Genomic DNA, 19,703 nt, shown 5'->3' on the forward strand with positions numbered 1-19,703 from the left:
AGAACACCGCTTTTAAAGCCTTTTGCTGGCCAGCTTAGCTTAAACTTAGCTATTCATCAGCCCCCATCAGCTCTGATCACCCCTGTGGCTGAGCAGAGCCCATCGTTCGCTCTTGATCCCATTTCTAGCCCGAAAAAGCTGATGGCAGCTATAGAAGAAGACAGAGTACAGAAGCGTATCAAAGGCCTTGCATGAGAATGGCCATCAATTCTGGCGGGGGGGGACAAGACGAGAACCCATTGGTAACTTTGGTACCCCCGATAACGAAAAATGAATCAAAGGTCTTCTCAATTAATTAGCGAATTGGAACTGCCGTATCTACCAAACCGTGTCTTTCCATACCGCTCAACGTCCTGACTAACCTCTGCTCACCCCCATTCACCTCCGACAGAGGCTCCGACTTTGTTGCACCAGGGCAAGTCAATCGTATAACGTGCTCCACACTGACAAAATCCAGCGGCAGTTTATTCTGGGCACACCACTTGATGGCCATGTGTATGACATTCTTGATCTGGCGACCGTTCAACGTCCAGGCTGCTAGCTCCTTGATCTCGGCCTCGGACACTGTGGACCCGTAGACAGGCATCTCTGCCAGGAAGTTTGTCCAGATGGTCTGGCGTGACACGGGTGGGAGCCTCTGGAACTTTACGTGGACGTGCACGCGGGACTCCATGGCCTCGTCAATGGCGTCAACGAGATTCGTGGTGAGAAACATGGTACCTGGCAAACGTGTTAATCAAAGGGGGCAGGGATTCGAGTAAGGGCGACCAACCTCGGTAGTACTCAAGCTCTCTAAGAAAGACTGTCAAGTCGTTAGATGCCCTATAGCCATACACTTTAGTAACGGCGACAGCATACCTGCAATAGACTCGTTTCTTTGTGAGTGGTCCATCGATCGCTTTTGGAGAAAAACATCGGCCTCTGGGGGACACTGTCAGTTTGATAGATTTTACGGGCTCTGTTTACTGACCGTCTAGAAGCACAATGGCATTCCACTCAGCTGCCATGTTCATTATTTGACGTAGTCGGAGGCTCAGCGTTTCGACGGCTGACCCGATCTCGTGAGTGTCGACATGATAGAGAGGCCTCTTGACGCGCTCGGAAACTTGACGAGTTAAGACGATGGCCATCAAGTATTTCAGGGAGGAAAATGCAAACTTACTGGCTTCCGCGGTCAAGGTTTTGCCAGTTCCAGGAGGGCCGCTCAAGAGGACTAGCAATCCTTGCCCTGCAGTCTCTATTAGCACCGGATCATCAGATGGATCCCTGAGAAGGTAACATGCCTTTCCCAACGACGACATCATCAAGCTCGCGAACCTTTTCGTCTTGATCTTTCGCAAAGGCGAGAAGTAATTCCTTCTGTCTAGCGGGCATTACCAGGTGGTCAAATGCCTTTAGCTGGAATGCCACTGGTTTGATGCATTCGACAAGAAAGTGGACTTGAATGAGGATAAGTGACCAAACGCCGTGTAAATGGGATCTGATGTTTGACTTACACCACTTTTTATCGCTGAACGAGAAGCCATCTAGCAGGGGAGACATGCACAAGAGGTAGTCGTCGTTTCTTTCAACCTCTTTGCGATTCGCTCGGATCTGGTCATCGTCAGGCCGTGCCCGTATGTGATAAGCGTGGCTCTCAGCGGTTGCCCTCGCGCGGTCTTTAGCACTCTTATCTTCATGGTTCTTGGTCAGATTTTTTGTGCCCGGGACTGCAGTCTGATCCTTATGCGGATCTTTGTTTCGAAAGGATCTAATGTCTTTCCTCAGGCCTTCGTGAGACCGCGCAAACAGATAGGCATCAACCATGATTCGGCCTTTGATCTGTGTGGGGTGGTTAGCAGTAGACAGTCAGGGAGAAGCTACGACCAGTATTTACATTGAATTTAGTAATAGATATGCTGGTCACGTCCCCGCTACGTCCTGGAAAGGTATCCCGTGGCTCGTACCTGTCTGAGACAGCGTGAGAGAAGGGGTCGAGTGCGAGTCCCGCATACTGAAGATAGTGCTTTGATTGATAATCGAGAACATCTCGCCCTCTATCAATCAGGGCCTGCTTCAACGAACTGTCGTGAACATACTTCCAAGGATAGATGTCGAGCGATGTGATGGGCTTAGTGTCAAAGAAGTGCCGGACAGAAAAGTACCGCTCGGAAAGCCCGTACTCGTATCCGTTGTATTGGACGTACTCGCATCTGATGTACCAGGGGTCGTTGCGGTCCCTTCGAGCACACGACAGGACTCGCATTGCCTGTCGGTAGCCATTCCGGAAAGACAACACAAACACGCCCTTTGGGAAAAGCGTCCACACCAGGTCAAACGTGATGCGGCCTTCCCGATGGAGCGACAGGATGCGATCGTGGGTGCCCTTCATCTCAGTGGTCATGAAGTCGTACAAGACGCCAATATGATCATGGACCTCAGTGTCGACGTCGTCGGCCGAGCTCTGGTATAGGAGCTTTATTTGATCCCAGGCAAAGTATAGCGGCTGGAAGGGTTTCTGGATTTCAACGCTCATCTCGCCAAAATACACGTCCATATCCTTCATGATGTCTCGGAGCTTCTCGAGGATGATCGGACTCTGGATCTTGATGAACGATGTGTCATACATGGACACGTTATTGAAGGTCTTCTCGTCTGCGCACTTCTTGTAGATATGGATAGCAGCGCTGTCGAACCTGTGGCGGGAGGCTTCGGGAAGCATGGTCGGCGCATGTTCCACCCAGGTGAACTTGTCGTCGTCAAACATATTCCTAGACTCGTAGAAGGTCTTTGCCTCAATGTTCATGCCATATTTCCTGTGAAGCTTTGGGACCTTCAACTTCCTAAACTGGTGTCCTACGATTGTCTTGTGGTTAGTAGATCCCAGGTGGACATCTCAGCGAGCGCTTACCCTCGCTTGCCATTACTGCTGCCTAATGATCCTAACTTCTAATGCGTCCACAAAGTACAGTGGCCTCAAGAAGGAGCAGGTAGCTTTACATCTAACGATATGTCCAACTGGTTGGATATGACAGCGATTTGGGGCCAAGGGGGGCAAGAGGATACGGCAATGTTGCCTAATTGGCCAGTTTGTTGGTGGATTGAAGCTGACCTTGAGAGAGCTAGATGAAATAATCGGGTAAAGATGATACATGGGGATCGTACGAATACACCGACCTATAAACTGACACAGGCCAAGATACCAGATCAGGCTGCGATATGGCCAAGACTCCCCCTCACTCGGACCCGGCTTCAATTTGCACTTTGACATGTCAGCAGATGCACACCCATGCCATTTGGAACCAATCAGAGGCATTATCGAGGTACATAAATGCTGAAGAGGTTGCGTCGACGCCCGGCCACAGTGTCTTTCAGCTCTGCCACGAAACGACTTGCAGCAAGGTGTTGAAGCCCAGCCATCATTCTTGGCCAAGCTCCGGTGGCCTCATTTTTCTAGGTGGGTAGTCCCTGTTCATAGGCACTTTTGGTGCGCGCCTCGAGGGTGAGTGCACATGCACTCCCACTCAGCCCATGATGCGCTAATTTCCATGGCCATAAAGAGGCGGCTCCGGTCGATATCCTCCTGTCCGTTGCGAGACACTGGATAAACGAGGAAGCCATATCACTTTGGCCCTTACCTGTGGAGAGTCGCCAAGTTGCTGGCAGGGCTGGCACTTATCATGAATTCACCCAATCCTAGGATTCGGAGCGAAGGCCTCAGCATAGTCTCTGAATCTCCGAACGATATTGCCGAGTGAGTTTCCAAAGTCCAGAATTAGTACTTCTCTCATATGCGTGAATCCAACTCATGATAAAAGTGTGGTATTCGTTCACGGTCTAAATGGCCATGCGGCCAATACATGGACAGGCAGAGAAGATCCCGACAATCCTTTTTTCTGGATTGCCGACTTGCGCTCTGTTTCCTCACTCCCAAACCTTCGAGCAATGACATTTGGCTACAATGCACGCTTTGAAGTCGGCAATAGCAATTTATTGGGAGTACGCCAGCACGCCGAAGCCCTTCTCCTTGCGATTCGCAACAAACGGCCCGGGCCACAGGTAAGAAGTCTCGGGCCCGATCCCAACACAAAATCCACAGCATTCTAATAGCTCTTACTCAGCGGCACCGACCGCTTCTATTTATATGCCATAGCCTTGGGGGTCTCGTCGTGAAGCAGGTAGGGCGCTACGTCACGGGACCGTCGGTAAGAGAACTGGCTTACAAACTACATGGTAGGCCTTGATCATGAGTTCCAAGAAAGAAAACTTTCAACACATCTACGAATCTACTCGCACGATCTTCTTTTTTGGAACGCCCCATCGAGGCTCACGTACCATCGGCGGGCGAGCACGTGTGACTCTGGTAGAGCACTTGGCCAGGGTTGCTGGCTACGCTGTCCCGCCTGAGATCAGAAACGTTCTGGAGCCGGGGTCAAAGGAGCTTTTTGCCATTAACGATGATTATTCAGACATTAAACGGGACATATCCGTTGTCAACTTTTACGAAGGAAAGGCGACAGAAGGGCTTTCGGATCTGGTTCGTATTGCCTCCCTTGACCGGTGGCGTGGCTTCTAACAGGTCGGCTCAGGTGGTTGACTTTGACTCTGCCATCATGCATCTGCCGGGTGAAGACAATATCTGCCTTATGAGGACGCACCAGGAGTTGGTTCGCTATGACAGTCCTGATGATGATATATACGTCACCGTAGTGGAGACACTGGCCGAAAACCTGTCGAGGACAGTACAAGCAGAGAGAGCAAATGAAGGTACGCAAGACCATCTGGCCCCGTATCGTTCTCTGCCTCGTCTGGATGCGCCAACTGAGCTTCCTGGCAGAGGAGTGGGCGGGGTTTGGGATAGCATGGGTGCCGAGACGTCACCCAGGGATCGTACATCTTAGGCTGATACATCCTGTACTCTAGTCAGAAAACTGGACGAGGTTCAGCAAGGTAGAATTCCATAGCCCGCTACATTGATTACTATTGACTGATTCAACTCAGCCTGTCTAAAAAGCTTGAGCTTTGCCAACGCCCAGGAACGATTGGACGCTATCGACGACCCGCACTGTGGAACATTCGAGTGGCTTTGGCTCGAGGAGACCGGGCTAGAGCAGTGGCTACACCAAGGGGGTGGTATCTTTTGGATAACTGGCAAAGCCGGCTGTGGAAAGAGTACACTGATGAAGACCCTATACAGTCAATTTCAGGGGAACCTACCATTCCGGACCGTGGCCGTTCCTTTCTTCTTCAACAGCCGAGGCTCGTACCTCCAAAAGTCTATCAAAGGCCTATTACGAACCGCTATATCCGAAATCATCCAAAAAACCCCGGGAATGGAAGGTACTGTTGGGTCTGGCTTTCAGCAGAAGCTCAAGGCCTCGACTCGGTGGGGAGACGCATCCGACCTCGAGGCGGAGCTGGACTGGAATCTGCAGGACTTAAAGAAGCTGCTGTGGTCACTTCTCAGACACGACTTATCCAACATGAAGGTCATCTTTATCGTCGATGCGGTTGATGAGTGCGTTGATACATCCAGTGTAGAGATCCTCAAGCTGTTTGATGAGATGCACAACCTCGCTGGAGGGACGGTTGTCAAGGCCTGCTTGTCTGGCCGGAGGCTTCCCCTGGGACTGCAGTCCTATCCAGGATTCTCTGTTGATACCTGCAACACTGTGGACATTGCCCGGTTCGTTGAAGATGAGCTCCAGCGGTTTGCCATGCCAGAAGAAATGGAGTTCCTGGATGGCATGAAGAAGAAGATTGTCGATGCGGCCGAGGGTATTTTCCTTTGGGCAAGACTGGTCATTGCAAGGCTGACGACGGCTTTTGATGACGGGGACACACTGGAGAACCTTGCTGACATCATTTCCAAGACGCCCCCAAGGCTGACGAGGCTATTCGCGGATATCCTGTCCAACATCCCCGAGGATCATCAGCAAACTGGCGCCCAACTTTTTGGTCTCGCTCTCTGTGCTCAGCGGCCCTTGATAGTTACCGAGGTCCAGATCGCGCTGGAGTCAGTTAGCAACACTTCGGTAGCAAGTCTCAGAAGGACAAGTTCGAAAGCTCTGGTTTCGACAGATACCATGATGATCAAGATAATCAACAGCAGATGCGGCGGCCTTCTCGAGGTCAATAAGGGCCAGGAGAACAAAACAGTCGTTCAGTTTATGCATCACTCTATCAAAGAGTTCCTCTTAAGTGCAGATGAGGAGAATCGAAAAGACACTCCGGATGCCTTTACTGCAGATCGGCTGCTCCAACAGGGCCACACCATGCTAGCGAGGAGCTGCGTCAAATACTTCTACCGGCGTGACATCACCGCATTGTCCATCTCGCCACTGGACATGGCTTCAGTGGATTTAGAGCGGGAAATCGACCAGTTCAATAAGCGATACCCGTTTCTAAATTACGCAGTTGACCATTGGCTTGACCACTGCAGCCACGCTGAACAGCTCGGACAGCCGCAAACCGCCGAGATTCTGGGATTCCTAGACCGGGACGCGGCCCCTTTTAAGATTTGGCTCCAGCTCTATTACACTATTTCTCTTCGGCGGATGACTCCAGAAGCGATAGAGACGACCCTGTTCTCCTTGGCTATCAGATACAACCTCCAAGATCTGGTGCAGACTCTGCTCAACTCGGGCAGCGTCGACCTCGAGGACTCAATCAATCAGCTCGATCGCTCTTTGCAGATTGCAAGCATCGAAGGGCACTGTGGCATGATCAATCTCCTGATTGAAAACGGGGCAGAGGTCAACTCTATCGGGGGGCCCTTCAATACCGCGCTGCAGGCGGCGGCATTCGGCGGCAGCAAGGAAGCAGTCCAAGTTCTGCTTGACGCGGGGGCCGATATCAACACTGCGGGGGGCAAGCTCGTGAGTGCCTTGTTTGCAGCCTCTCATCAAGGCCATGAAGATGTCGTTGCCCTCCTCATCGAACACGGGGCCGAGGTTGTCAAGCTGGGGGGGCTCTCTAGTAACCCCTTACGGGCTGCAGCAGAGGTTGGGAGCGATAGAGTGGTGAGGATGCTTCTCGAGAACGGCGCGGATGCTTTGGAGTACGACGAGTTTGGCCTCAGCGTGTTGTCCTGGGCCGTTATCTCGGGTTCAAAGACCACTGTCAAGTCCCTTGCCGACTTTGGGGTGAGCTCCCGTGCCTTCATCTGGCCGGGCCTGAATTTGCTGCATTGGTTCAGCCTGTATGGCGGTGAGGCGGACGTGGCTGGCCTGTTAGAAAAGGACCCTGGGCTGCGTCAGGAACAACTCTCTGCCCCCGACTTTAGCGGCTCGTCGCCTCTTCACTGGGCCGCCTGCAATGAGCAAGATGACGCACTGAGGTTCTTGCTACATCTGGGTGCGGATCCTACGGCAGCCAATAACTTCGGCATCACTCCACTTCATCTTGCATCAGCAAAGTCTGGGATTGATTATGTCGAGGCCTTGCTGAATAAAGGTGCTGACCTGACCGCGGTTGATGTTAGAGGGCTCAGCGCGGTACATTATGCAGCTTCTAACAAATCGGTTGACGTCCTTGGAGCTTTCTTAGTCAGTGAACTTGATACTGATACTACCAAACCAGACATCTACGGCCGATTGCCCATTCATATTGCAGCAGAATTCGGCGGACTCGAGCCTCTGAAGCTGTTGCTTGAGAATTGCGATGACCTGGAGCAGCGTGACTACAATGGATCGACGATTATACACGCATCAGCTAGGCATACTGAAGGAGAGTCACTACGTTATTGTCTGGAGCTAGGCCTGGATCCAAATGTCACGGACTCTGTGGGGATGGCGGTGATACACCACGTATTCGCCGAGAGCCGCCCATTACCCGAGATGAGCTGCTTGCCGCCAATGTTTTACTCTTTTTATCAAGTATGGACGGCAGTATTTCTTTTGAAGAGAGGTGTTGGCTACTCTTGGTACAACTTTAGAGATCAAACGTACGACATTAGGGAAAAGAGGAATGGCCAGATACGGCACGGCAGCTCCGTCAAGATGCGCTTTTGGCCGGCCGACCGCAATACAGGAGTACGGCGTGTGGGAGAGAATGAGGATCCGGCCGTCTCAAGGAGCAAACTGCAGATGCTCCTAGATCATGGCGTTGACATTGAGGCCAAGGACAGCCTCGGGAATACCGTTCTTCACCTTGCCAGTTATTATGGAGACCTTGGCATCGTTGAGGTTCTGCTAGACTACAATGCGGAAGTTGAGGTGCGAAATATTCAGAATATGAGACCAGAAGACACGGCGAGCACGGAGGAGATCAGGCAGTTGTTGATTTCTACGAGAAACCGGCTGGGAGGATCAAGAGTTTAGGTGATTTACCTACAAGTAGTTCAGGCACCAGCACCAGACCTTGCTAGATTGACTTTTCTTATCTTGCACCCTCCCTACTCAAGAATGTATGCCAGAAACGCATAGCAATAAGCAGCAAATAGGCCAGATAGAGGCTACCCAGAACCTATAGCCCTATTTATGCAATCTGGCCCTAGCCGGCCTTCCACATTAGTAGAGAAGTCATTAGATGCCTTTAAAGGCTAAGGCTGAACCAAACAGCAACTAGGATTATATTGCCCAAATCTCGCAACTTTGGGTCTAAGAGGCCCAGATTCCTTAATGCGGACAAATCTAACCGGGGCCATAAGCAGGGCATTGTCCCGGATCTAGGGCCTTACAGGGGCATGCGATCCCAAAAGTAGGCTCTTGTAGGCATCTCATCCCAAGCTCAGCACCAACTCAGCGTACAGCGGCAAGAGCTCAGGTCTAGAAATAAAAATCGATTTTGGTATACTTAAGTTTTGTCTCCAAGTACAGTGGTATTGATACGTTTTGATTGAATTGAATTTCTTTCCGATAGACGGATAGATTGTACAAAGCCAAGCTACTGATAAAGCTGCACTCCAAGTGACACGGTGAGAAGAAAAGGTAATGTGTATATCAAAGGGGTAGACCGTCCCTTTTCTGACTATATTTGATAGGTTAAAAGACGGAGAGTCGGTTTTTCTGAGACATAAGCTTCTCTTCGCCGCGACCAATGCTTAGATTTGTAATGTCAACAAGCAATGATTTAGAGATTGACTTCTAGCCACCAATAATAGACATCCTCTGAGCGTGGCGCGTTAGCACCTCTATTTTTGACTCACCTGGTGATACTATCGATGATGCTTCACCATCCTTTCAACTTGTGTCTTCTTTCTATAAATACGTGCAGTTATGGCCGTTATCTTGAAATCATCACTGGTGTAGGGGGTGCGGATTGTGCTGTCAGAAATTGCACCTTTGATGGCGCATTCGCAATGAGTATTTACATGGCGAAACAGGCAAGCCCTACTCCATTGTAACAAAGAAATAAATCCCAAATTATGAAAACCAAAGGAATTCTCGACTTGTTTCAGTCCCGAATTGGGTACGCCTAGGTTTTATTGAGGTGAAAGTCGGAAAGTGACGCAGATTTCAGAATATCGCCCTCCAAGATGTCGCAGGAATCGACAATGCAACGATCGTGAACTTTCAATGAGTACCATCTGCAACAGTAAGTTCTCTTCAATGGACCTTTGTCGGAATGTGTTATTAAATTTAGTCCTTCAATGACGGATCCGTGGGCCTTGTCTCCGAAGACCCGAGCATCGCTCCAATCTCAAAACAGCCTCGGAGGACCAACCTCCGATCCCCACACAATGCCACGACTCGACCCCAGAAACACGGCTCATGTCTCCTTACATTACCGCTGGTTAATACTACATAGGTGCACTTTTAAAATTGATCATGTGCCCGTGATTTCCATAGCGCGGAGTCACGTCTTCCGTGGTCAGTTACGGATCGGTTGAGTGACGATTCCCGGATGGAGAAGCCTTCCGGATACTCAAGATGATTGTTCGATGGACTGTCCAAGGCTTGGCGGGTGAAAACTCCGGAGGGTGCTACGGATCGCGGGCCGGTAGTTGGCTTTTTACGGGATGATTGACGGTTTGTTCATCTTAGTGACGCCAGTTATGGTTCGACGGATGTCGAGCAACGAATTCCGACATCGTCGAAAGATATACTCCCGATCTGGCTAGGATCCAATTTCCTGACCCCATTAAGTCAGATATAAAAGATTTACGAATCCCTCAACTCATCAGACTCCTCAGTTGACAAGTGCATTCAGATCAACCAGCATCATGAAGTCCCTCTTCGCTCTCAGCCTCTTCACCGGCCTTTCGGTCGCCCAAAACGCCGCCTGGGCCCAATGCGGTGGAAACAACTGGACTGGCTCAAAGACCTGCGTCTCCGGCTACAAGTGCACTGTCGTCAATGAGTGGTACAGCCAGTGCATCCCCGGCACTGCTGAGGAGCCTACCACTACCCTCAAGACCACTACTGGCGGTGGCAGCACACCTACTGGTACACCTGGAAATGGAAAGTTTCTCTGGGTTGGTACTAATGAGGCGGGTGGTGAGTTTGGCGAGGGCAATTTGCCTGGAACTTGGGGCAAGGACTTCATCTTCCCTGATCCCGCTGCCGTTGATGTAAGTCAAAGACTGGGATGGTGAGAATAAAACTGACATGGCATAGACCCTCATCTCTCAGGGCTACAACACCTTCCGCGTCCAACTCCGCATGGAACGCACAAACCCCAGCTCCATAACCGGCCCCTTTGACACCGCTTACCTGAAGAACCTCACCACAATCGTGGATCACATCACCGGCAAGGGCGCCAACGTTATTCTGGACCCTCACAACTACGGCCGCTACTTTAACAAGATCATCACTTCTACCTCTGACTTCCAGACCTGGTGGAAGAACTTTGCTGCCCAGTTCAAGAGCAACAGCAAGATCATCTTTGACACTAACAACGAGTACAACACCATGGATCAGACTCTTGTTCTGAACTTGAACCAGGCTGCCATCAACGGTATTCGTGATGCTGGCGCTACTCAGACCATCTTTGTTGAGGGTAACCAGTGGTCTGGTGCTTGGTCTTGGCCCGATGTCAACGACAACATGAAGGTTCGTAATTCCTCTCTTTATGCATTGACTTCCTAGCTAACGTCACCAGGCTCTCACCGACCCTCTTGACAAGATCGTCTACGAAATGCATCAGTACCTTGACTCTGACAGCTCCGGCACTTCACCTAACTGTGTCTCCACCACTATTGGAGTTGAGCGCCTCAAGGCTGCGACCGAGTGGTTGAGGAAGAACAAGAAGGTCGCCATGATCGGTGAATTCGCCGGTGGCCCTAACGACACCTGCAAGACTGCTGTCAAGAACATGATGGACTACCTCAAGGAGAACTCTGATGTTTGGAAGGGTGTTACCTGGTGGGCCGCTGGTCCTTGGTGGGGTGACTACATGTACAGCTTTGAGCCTCCCAGTGGCACTGCTTACACGTACTACAACTCTCTTCTCAAGACTTATATCTAAATAGAGATGGTGAGTCGTGGAGAGACATAGGGAGGTAACAGTGTTTGGGTGTCCGTTAGTTGGGCAAGGCAGATAGCTAACAAGAGCTTTGGAATTATACAAAAGGCGCCAATTAGGATTCCCATTTATGGATGTTCCTGGTAGCTCTTATGAAATTGATGATATTTCAACTCGTTATTACTCTGATGCTCAGTGTACAATGACGCTCTTGTGCAGTTCACCCCTGCCTCTGCGTCTGGTAGAGCTGACTGAAATAGGTACTATACGCAATATGTGACCCTAATCTCACAGAACCAACAAGGCTTTCTGGTGGAAAAGAAGCATTGAAAGCGATAAGTGGTTATCTAATAGGGCTTACAAAACTGTCAAGAAGTTATTTATCTGAAGCATCTAACGAAAGTCCGTCACGCTGATCGATCTAATCAAATAGAAGTCCAGGTTCTAGTAGCACTTGATAAGCTTCAATCTTATGGAATAACATTCTACGTCACTTAATGCTTTATGATAAATAAACTGTGTTCTTAAAATAGTTTTCTAAGCAACAGAACCTCTATTGGTATTTATCAGATACTTTATCCAGACTCTCAGTGCATGCAAAGTGGCATCATATTCTGGCATCTATCGGCAGACTTGCGTGACTCTATTAAGTTTGAGATATCTACGATGTTTTTATCATTTTCAAGGAATCGACCCATCCTACCCCCAGTTTAGGTGCATAATCACCGTTGTTAGAGGATAAGAGTGTTGTTTTGAATTGATAGACCCCACAGCTGATGGCTCACATCACGCTCACACATTATCAGAGAATGTTGTTCTCAAGGGCAGTGCTTCTTGAAAAGTGCCTACCATAAGCATAATAATATTGCAGATCCTGATACACTATTACTATCAGCTTTCAAGTGCTATAATGGCCTGATGTCTCATGACGAGCAAATCGAGATCTAACTAATTGACTGTTGAACAAAACTGGGCAACGGAAGCATCCGCCTGGCGTTGTGGAGCCAAGACGCGTTTGTGTAGGGTAGCAGACTTAGGTAGCAATTGAGTTTTCTGTTTCCAGCAATCAAGGTCATACCTTTAATGGTTTCGTGGTCTAACGGTTATGACTGCGGATTCTGATTCCGCCAGCGAGGGTTCGACTCCCTCCGAGACCTTTCTTTTGCACTTTCCGCATATTGTCGCAAGCTCAGTTTCATTTTTATTTCCTGCATTTAATTATTCGCTGAGGGCTTTTGGTCCAGGTAGTCAATTGAACGTGATTAATTATGTATTATACAGTGTTGGTATCATGCACATCGCTGAAATGCATTATTACTATATGTACAGGTGAATGTTACTCCCATCTATGCGAGCTCATGTCTCTGATGCTGGCCAGTCGACAGCTCAACAGGTCTCTGCTCATGCATCATCTCAGCCGCCGGCGAAGCACTGTTCTTCTCAGCTGAATAAACAGAGCTGTACGCGGGATTAGGCGACACAGCCATGGGGGAATTGTCGGGCTTTCCGGGAGAGTCTGGTGAGCCCGTACCGGCGACTTGGTACTTGCGCTTGTTTCGGCGCCAGAAGAAGAATGCTGCTAGTGCGAGTGCGACAACGCCTAGCGTGACGCCGACGGATATGCCAGCGACTGCGCCGGCTGAGAGACCACTGCTGCTAGTATCACTGTCATTGCTCTCGCTGCTGGTGTTGCTGGGGTCGCTGTTTGAGTCGGCAGTGGCGGTTGCGGCTGTTGAGTCGGAGCCTGTTGTGCCAGCTGTAGCGGTGCTTTCACCCGTCGACTCAGGCGGCTATGACATCGATCAGCGGCGGTCATGTATGAGCACAGTTTGCTGACTTACCGCAGTATATACCGTCGAGTACATCTCATTATTAACCTGTCCAACACTACTCATCAACCAATGCTGCCGCGGTTGCTCCCCTTCAAGGTCAGAGCTCAAGATAACTGGCCCATTAGGAATACAGTCCAAGTTCCATTTCGTCCCGTTTTTGACATTCGTCAACCGATATGTATCAGAGTCCCAAAGCGAAATATCCCATTGCTGCATCTCGCTATCTTCAATGGGCATCAAGCACGGCCTTGTGCGGAGTTTCTCGTTGATGACTTCCGGTCGGTAGCATACAGATAGTTGCTTCTTGACGGTCGTATCTGAACATCGAAGTTGGTATCGGCCGGGCTTGTTTTCTATCTTTTGCTACACCATGTTAGTATCTCGACTTGACTCGCGAGAGTGATCAACATACGAACTGCCAGTACGACTGCTTGTTAGCAGCCCCGACTCTCAAGTCACCCCCGGGCGCGGTAGGTTGAAGCATAGACTTAAAGTCCCCATCATTATCATCGACAGCCAACTCAGAGAGCTGATACCAGACGTTAGAGTCTAGATCAGTCGCAGGCTCGAGGGTCGGCATCGCAGGCGAGTGGAGTCAAAAGGGCGAATAAACAGATACACGTGCAAGAAAATTCAAGCTAGAATTAAAGTTGAGAGGAGAAAGAAATGGAGGATGAGGAGGAACTCGGTCGATGGGTAGGGCTGAGCTGACAGACTTGCCAATTGGTACAGCATCTTGGCAGCTTACTGTGGGTTTAATCTCGTTAATAATGGTAATAGATTGATGATTGGGCAGCATTTGAAACGGTCGGTAGCATTCCTGTTGATCAATGGAGTTTTGATGTGCCAAGTGGGCTGTGATGTTTTCATATATCAGCCTTCTCCGTCGGACTTGGACTCGCTATGCCTCTCTGCCACGCCGATTGCATCGCCATCAGATGAATTCTTAAAGTGAAAACACAAAAAGTGCTATCTACGTTTGATAAGTTGTAATTTTGACTGTTGTTCTTTTGAATGGCCCCCTCGGCCCCCAGAATTGGATCAGCGATCATCCACAATGACTGTATCAAAAACCGAGCAGACCAATCAGCGCGAATGATCTTCCATGCATGTAAGACGCGATCACTTCCTTTATTTCCCGACGCGTCTAATAATGGAACACAACACATAATCACCATACCAATTATCCGTACAAAACTTACGATTCATCCTACTCACGTGTCTGTCTGCCTTGCCGATCGTGGACAGTGCTATAAGCTTAAAATACAAACGGAGTCGCTAGACGTTTTCCATGCCTTAGGCTCTCGCCTTGGCAAGTTTCAGCCACTGCCACAAGATACGGGAATAAGACCGCCAATGTCTCGAATCGTGCTTCACCATGATCGTGGAAATTTGGCGCTGCAATTCCGCGCTGTACCCAAGCTATCGGGTTGGCGAGCGAGCCGAGGCTCGTGAGCGGTGGAGCCCGGATACAGTGGTCTCGATGCGTCTGAAGCCGCCGAAGTCCGAGATCGCTATCATGAAGATACGGGGAAGGCTTGATAGAGCAATGAGTTCGCGATGTTTCGACTATAGATGTCGTGGCATTATGTGATATGTGACTGATGGAAATAGAACGTCTATTACTATTTGCGGATGTGCCACGCTGCTTTGGGTGCTTAATCCGAGGTATGCTTCAATGTCCAGGATGAGTGTTCAAGAGTCTCTGTTGCTGTCAGGGTAGATACATTTCGAACAATAAGACGTCGAGAGAAAAGTAGAATCATTGAACTTGCTTGTTCTTTATCATATATGGTGAGTTCAACGTGCTTCCACTATTTCTCAAGATATGGGCAAAAGACAACCGCTGAAGTTTAAAGCGAAAAGTACCCTAGAGTTCGGGGGCAGAAGTATTGTTACACGCCATAACGCTCAAATCCGTATTATGCAATGAGCTTTATCCCAAGATATAGTAAGATTTACGGGAGATGCGATGTTCGTAAGATCGCCCCATCAACTGATCGATACTCGTCGAATTTCTGGACTGGTTTTGCTAAACAAATACGAAAGCCCTTCATTCATGACCCACTATCGTCAATCTGAAATGTGCTTAATCCCAGATCTTCTTATCTTGGAGCCGAGGCATGTTTTTTCATATTTGAGAAAGTCGACGAGTTGACTCGCTAGAATACGCTCTCCGCATCCCAAAGAGGTGGCGTGCTACTCGACCCTGTTGGCGTATCGCAATCCCAGCAAGTTCACCGCCTCTGCTTCACCTCAACCTCACCATTCCACAAAGCCTCACCTTACAGTTTCACACTCATTCCGCAGTACGGTATTCACCGCGCGCAAAATGGTCAACAATGTAACAACAATCGCCTCAAACTTCAGCGCCGTCCGCTTCACCACCGCCGAGCGCGACATCCTCCTCAAACTACTAATCTTCTCCTCCCGCACAACAGCCTGGCTTCTCGGCCGAAACCACGCGCCGATAGCCTCAATCCAGCGGTGGCAGCTCCTGATGAAACAACTAGCACTAACGGCAAAGATTCTCCGGACCGGCAGATTCATCCAGCAGTTCAATTGCGCCGCCGCTGGTGCACTGACGCGGAAGCACCAGGACTATTTCCTAGCATACGTCACCGTCATTCGACAGCTGCTGATAGCGGTATATCTGACGTTTGATAACGCGACTATCGCCAATAGCATCGGCTTTATCCCCTGGAAAGGTGCAAGACGGTTGGAGATCAGGGCGTTTCGGATATGGTTTGCCGCTGGCGTCTGCGGGATCATCACGCAGATATACTCCCTGTACCAATTGAACCTCACCAATCAAGTCCCAGAGAAGCAATTGATCTTGTGAGTATTCATTTGTTGAATTTCACGTGTAAACTCTGTGCCGCATCTGACATAAGACCAGTAAGAAGCAAGCCAGCAAGCTCCAATTAGTAGCTGGCATCTGCGACGTTACCGTGTCTTCAGCAGCTGCGGGCTTGATCAAATTGGACGAAGGAGTCGTGTGCGCGTGCGGCGTGCTAAGCAGTTTAATTGCCATCCACAACCACGTGGTTTTGGGTAGATTAAATTAACCAAGTCCATCAGTTGGTTGTGTGTGTGTGTGTAAAAGACCAACGTAAATAGAGTTCTTGGCTTCTGGGCGGCGTCATTCCAGAAAAGGGATCTAGGCGACATTTCTGTTCTTGGCCTGGACCGTGATGCGATGGCGCCAAAGTTAATTGCCGACGTCGGAGCGCTATTCAATAGTGCAGGTTAGTTAGTCTCGAAGAAGAGGTCGATGAAGTGAGTGGAGAGAGAAGATCTTAGGTGAGGGTGATAAGGCTGATTTGCGAAATGTTACTGGGTGACAAACCTATCACGTACAGAGAATGACTGGCTCAGAGACCCCTTGTTTTTATCCGCCCGTTTATTTTATCACGCCTGTCACGGAGCATTCAAATCGCGGTCCCTCACTCGCCAGGGCCTAGACTGCACAACCCCTGACCTGACCTGGCCTCCCCTCCCCCTCCCCCCTCTGCCACGCGGTAGCATGAATCACCTTCCTTCTCTGGCCTCTAGAACAGACTGAAGCTTGTAGCGATAAAAAAAGCCTCTCAAATGCTGGACTCAAAGGTAGCCAATCCCGACATGTCAAAGTCTTGGCCTGGAGGCACGCCACTTGCGCTTGTCGAATGTCCAATTCTCTCAAAGCAGATTAGTTGAAGGCGCCGTCAGGGGCTGGCCACCACAGTTTCATCGGGTCACTGCCCAGAAAGAGGATCCCGTCTCCTCATTGCACCCGAAGTGGCCGAAGTTCCCCTTTCGCCTCCCGTGCCAGGCCCTGCGCTTTCATTCCTTCGCCCGTGCTTTTTTTTTCCTTGTGCATTGCATCTGCATTCTCTTTTTTTATCTAGTGGCCGTCCCCGTCAAATCGTGTCGATCACTTGCTTTTTTCTTCCCTCTTTTCTTTTATCCGCGCGCACATACTTTCGATGACATGCGGCTCACGGACCAGACCATAATTCCCACGTTTTTGTCTTGTTTTACATAATTATCACCTGCATCTGATCTGATCTGACTCCACCACCTCAATTAAGGCTTGGCGCCTTTTCTTCACGATCCGATCTCTTTCTATCGTTTTCATAACATAATACCCCTCAAAATGTCACATGATAAACCCAACAAGACCACCGACATCAAAGTCGAAGTGGCGCTCACTCGCGATGTCGAGATCATCGAGATGAGGAACATGAGCAATGCCTCACATAAAGATGAAAACACAACGACATGGGCCATCTCAGCGCCGAAGCAGGAAGACGACAAGGAGCCGAATGATTGGCTCGATGGATTCAAAAGAGCAGACAGAAGAAAGTTGAAGAAGGGATGGGATAAGGGGGGGTATCACTCTGAGCCGAAGCCTCATGTTCCGGGAGATCGATATTTCGATATTCGTGCGGCCAATGCAAAGACTGCTACGTCGGCGCTGGCGAGAGAATTGAAGGGCCGGCATTTGCAGATGATTGCTTTTGGCGGTGCTATCGGTAAGTGAAGGCCAGTTTTTGGATGGGACGCGTGCTAACATGTGCAGGTACCGGATTGTTCATCACTTCTGGCAGTGCTCTTCACCAAGGTGGTCCAGGAAGTGTTCTCCTCTCATACATCGTCATCGGCGCACTTCAATACTGCACCATGCAATCGCTCGCCGAGCTCTGTGTCATCTTCCCCATCGCCGGTTCATTCTCTGCCTTCTCTACTCGTTTTCTGGATCCTTCTTGGGGTTTTTCTATGGGATGGAAGTAAGTCTCACTCACTCATTCATGAGATGAGAGCATCGCTAACTGGCCTAGCTACTGTCTCCAATGGCTCTTTACTCTTCCTCTTGAGATCATCGCTGGCGCATTCACAATCACTTACTGGAATGAAGACATCTCCAAATCCGTTTTTGTTGCCATTTTCTTAGCTGCCATTTTCATCATCAACTTGTTTGGTGTGAAAGCGTACGGTGAAGCTGAATTCGTCTTTTCCATCATCAAGGTCACTGCGATCGTAGCCTTTATGTAAGCTTTCACCCACTACTCACCGAGTGTCTTGAAAGTTCAGTGACTAACGAATCCAGTCTCCTTGGAATCGTCATCAACATCGGAGGCGAACCTACCTCGGGCTACATCGGAGGCCGCTATTGGATCGACCCCGGCTTATTCAACAACGGCTTCAAAGGCTTCTGTTCCGTGCTCGTGACATCATGCTTCTCCTTCACCGGCACCGAACTCATCGGCCTCGCAGCAGCAGAAACAGCCAATCCTCGAAAATCCCTCCCCAGCGCCATCAAGCAGGTCTTTTGGCGCATCACACTCTTTTACATCGTAGCCCTGATGCTCGTCAGCCTTCTTGTTCCTCATGACGACCCGAGAATCTTGGACGCTAGCTCCTCCAACTCTGCGGCCTCACCTTTTGTCGTCGCTATCGAAACTGCTGGAACCACGGTGCTGCCCAGTGTTATGAACGCTGTTATCCTCATCGCTGTTATCAGCGTTGGCAACTCGTCTGTCTTTGGTTCTTCGCGAACACTCGCTGCTCTCGCTGATCAATCTATGGCACCGGCTATCTTCTCCTATGTTGATAAGCAGGGCCGACCTTTGGCTGCCATTATCTTCTCTTGCTGTATCGGACTTCTGGCTTTCATCGCTGATCTAAAGGCCCACGATGTCGTCTTTAACTGGTTGTTATCCATCAGCTCTCTTGCGACCCTCTTCACCTGGGGCAGCATCTGTCTTACTCACATCCGCTTCCGTGACGCATGGGCACATCACGCACATACCCTCGAGCAGTTGCCATTCCGCTCACGACCCGGCACATACGGCTCTTGGTTCGCTCTGGCCGGATACGTTCTTGTCTTGTTGAGCCAAGTCTGGATCGCCGTCGATCCTGTTGATCACAAGAAGAACGAGACCACAAACGACATTGTGCAGAACATTTTCCTTAACCTCATGGCTGTTCCCATTGTTCTGATCATGTATCTTGGACACAAGCTTTGGTATAGAACAAACTTTGTGGCTTTGGATGATATCGATATCCAGACTGGACGACGTTATTATCGTGTTCATTTGATGAGTGATCAGGAGAGGGAGGCACGTGTTACCTGGCCTTTGTGGAAGAGGGCTTACCGATATTTCTGTTAATGAAGCGTTGTCTCTTTTTGTATTCCTCTGGCTTGGATATGAGTTACCAGATCAGCTTTTTTGAGAAGGCATAATTAAGGAATTTTATGACATTGACCAACCTCTGATTTTCTTAAACTACTCGCCTTGTGTCTTTGACGTTGTAGTTGTAATCATTGCAGTCCATGGCTTAACGAATAGCGGTTCTAAGCAACTTGATTTCCAATGCGAACCATACTCATGAGACATCGACCAGATATATAAATCGCCAATGCGGCTCAAACCACCTTGTCCAACGGCCAAGCGCATCAATCCGCAACGTCGACTGCCGGATATGAACTTAATCTCGGTC

At 49.6% G+C, this 19,703-nt stretch overlaps 6 protein-coding genes and 1 non-coding gene across 7 annotated transcripts; 5 read left to right on the forward strand and 2 right to left on the reverse strand.

The window, feature by feature from the left end:
• Positions 1 to 295: 295 nt before the first annotated feature.
• FPRO_15088 (uncharacterized protein) lies at positions 296 to 2,903 on the reverse strand (the record flags this gene model as incomplete). Its single annotated transcript, XM_031220630.1, has 9 exons — positions 296 to 720; positions 773 to 802; positions 859 to 921; positions 971 to 1,105; positions 1,163 to 1,228; positions 1,284 to 1,439; positions 1,497 to 1,821; positions 1,877 to 2,835; positions 2,891 to 2,903. 9 exons carry the CDS (start codon positions 2,901 to 2,903, stop codon positions 296 to 298), a joined length of 2,172 nt encoding a protein of 723 aa, XP_031086270.1.
• A 756-nt stretch (positions 2,904 to 3,659) lies between these two features.
• Positions 3,660 to 8,300, forward strand: FPRO_15087 (uncharacterized protein; the record flags this gene model as incomplete). The annotated part of the gene is made up of 7 exons (XM_031220631.1): positions 3,660 to 3,733; positions 3,798 to 4,038; positions 4,101 to 4,157; positions 4,217 to 4,516; positions 4,569 to 4,746; positions 4,903 to 4,929; positions 4,981 to 8,300. 7 exons carry the CDS (start codon positions 3,660 to 3,662, stop codon positions 8,298 to 8,300), a joined length of 4,197 nt encoding a protein of 1,398 aa, XP_031086271.1.
• Positions 8,301 to 10,144: 1,844 nt separating this feature from the next.
• On the forward strand, positions 10,145 to 11,388 carry FPRO_15086 (putative cellulase precursor; the record flags this gene model as incomplete). Its single annotated transcript, XM_031220632.1, has 3 exons — positions 10,145 to 10,492; positions 10,539 to 10,973; positions 11,023 to 11,388. 3 exons carry the CDS (start codon positions 10,145 to 10,147, stop codon positions 11,386 to 11,388), a joined length of 1,149 nt encoding a protein of 382 aa, XP_031086272.1.
• A 1,082-nt stretch (positions 11,389 to 12,470) lies between these two features.
• tRNA lies at positions 12,471 to 12,542 on the forward strand. Its single transcript has one exon. It is a non-coding gene; the product is annotated as a tRNA-Gln (tRNA).
• A 189-nt stretch (positions 12,543 to 12,731) lies between these two features.
• Positions 12,732 to 13,797, reverse strand: FPRO_15085 (uncharacterized protein; the record flags this gene model as incomplete). The annotated part of the gene is made up of 3 exons (XM_031220633.1): positions 12,732 to 13,175; positions 13,227 to 13,580; positions 13,630 to 13,797. 3 exons carry the CDS (start codon positions 13,795 to 13,797, stop codon positions 12,732 to 12,734), a joined length of 966 nt encoding a protein of 321 aa, XP_031086273.1.
• A 1,752-nt stretch (positions 13,798 to 15,549) lies between these two features.
• On the forward strand, positions 15,550 to 16,059 carry FPRO_15084 (uncharacterized protein; the record flags this gene model as incomplete). The annotated part of the gene is made up of 1 exon (XM_031220634.1): positions 15,550 to 16,059. One exon carries the CDS (start codon positions 15,550 to 15,552, stop codon positions 16,057 to 16,059), a length of 510 nt encoding a protein of 169 aa, XP_031086274.1.
• A 1,296-nt stretch (positions 16,060 to 17,355) lies between these two features.
• On the forward strand, positions 17,356 to 19,372 carry FPRO_15083 (putative amino acid transport protein GAP1; the record flags this gene model as incomplete). The annotated part of the gene is made up of 4 exons (XM_031220635.1): positions 17,356 to 17,734; positions 17,782 to 17,989; positions 18,041 to 18,250; positions 18,310 to 19,372. The coding sequence occupies 4 exons, from the start codon at positions 17,356 to 17,358 to the stop codon at positions 19,370 to 19,372; spliced, it is 1,860 nt and encodes a 619-aa protein (XP_031086275.1).
• Positions 19,373 to 19,703: the final 331 nt, after the last annotated feature.

Source organism: Fusarium proliferatum (assembly GCF_900067095.1).
Source record: "Fusarium proliferatum ET1 genome assembly, contig: FPRO_scaffold009, whole genome shotgun sequence".
Taxonomy (NCBI): Eukaryota; Fungi; Ascomycota; class Sordariomycetes; order Hypocreales; family Nectriaceae; genus Fusarium; species Fusarium proliferatum.